Source organism: Penaeus monodon, chromosome 25 (genome assembly GCF_015228065.2).
Source record: "Penaeus monodon isolate SGIC_2016 chromosome 25, NSTDA_Pmon_1, whole genome shotgun sequence".
NCBI lineage: Eukaryota > Metazoa > Arthropoda > Malacostraca > Decapoda > Penaeidae > Penaeus > Penaeus monodon.
This window is the reverse complement of record NC_051410.1, coordinates 39,904,357-39,904,927: the sequence shown is the minus strand read 5'-3', so window position 1 is coordinate 39,904,927 and position 571 is coordinate 39,904,357. Positions and strand designations below refer to the sequence as shown.

At 32.4% G+C, this 571-nt stretch overlaps 1 protein-coding gene across 2 annotated transcripts in view; it reads right to left on the bottom strand.

Moving 5' to 3' along the window:
* Positions 1-168: 168 nt before the first annotated feature.
* Positions 169-571, bottom strand: part of LOC119589258 (valine--tRNA ligase-like) — a gene marked incomplete at its 5' end in the record, with an annotated part of 5,581 nt that continues 5,178 nt past the window's right edge. For both annotated transcript variants that reach the window (XM_037937876.1, XM_037937877.1), the window contains 1 exon segment: positions 169-503. In XM_037937876.1, the coding sequence (XP_037793804.1) occupies positions 393-503 (111 nt within the window).

The following is a 571-nucleotide window of genomic DNA, read 5'->3' as shown; positions in this document are numbered from 1 at the left end:
ACTGGATTGTGTGAACAATATAAACATCTCATATTTCAAACTGTATTTTTGGAACAGGACATTTTTGGAAACATGAAAAGAAAGTCATTTTAGATCATACAGTTTGATGTTGCCCTCTGTAATAAATAAAATAAAAGGTTAAATGAGGAGATAAATAATAATTTCAGATCATACAATAAAAATTTATTAATAATCACTGGGTCAGGACTTAAGTGCAATAATTATAAATATAATCTCTGTACAGAACTCACAATACATCATGTATGTAGTTGTCGGAGAAAATAGGCACGTTACCTACTCATCTTTATGTACAGACTTTTCTTTATTGCATTTTCTTTCCTTTTGAAAAACTATCACTAATGGTGAATAGTGATTAACAACGTATTTATCAGCTACTCAGTTTCCATGGCTAATATCTTGGTGATGGCGTCCTTACTCTGCTCCAGTTCTGCTTCCAAATCCAGCTTTTTTGTGTTATTTCTTGCTTGGACTTCCTCAGGCACCTGTTGAAAAAAATATCTTGCAGATTAGTATTTGTTGTTCAAAATGTTGCATATCAGGGAGGGTTGCA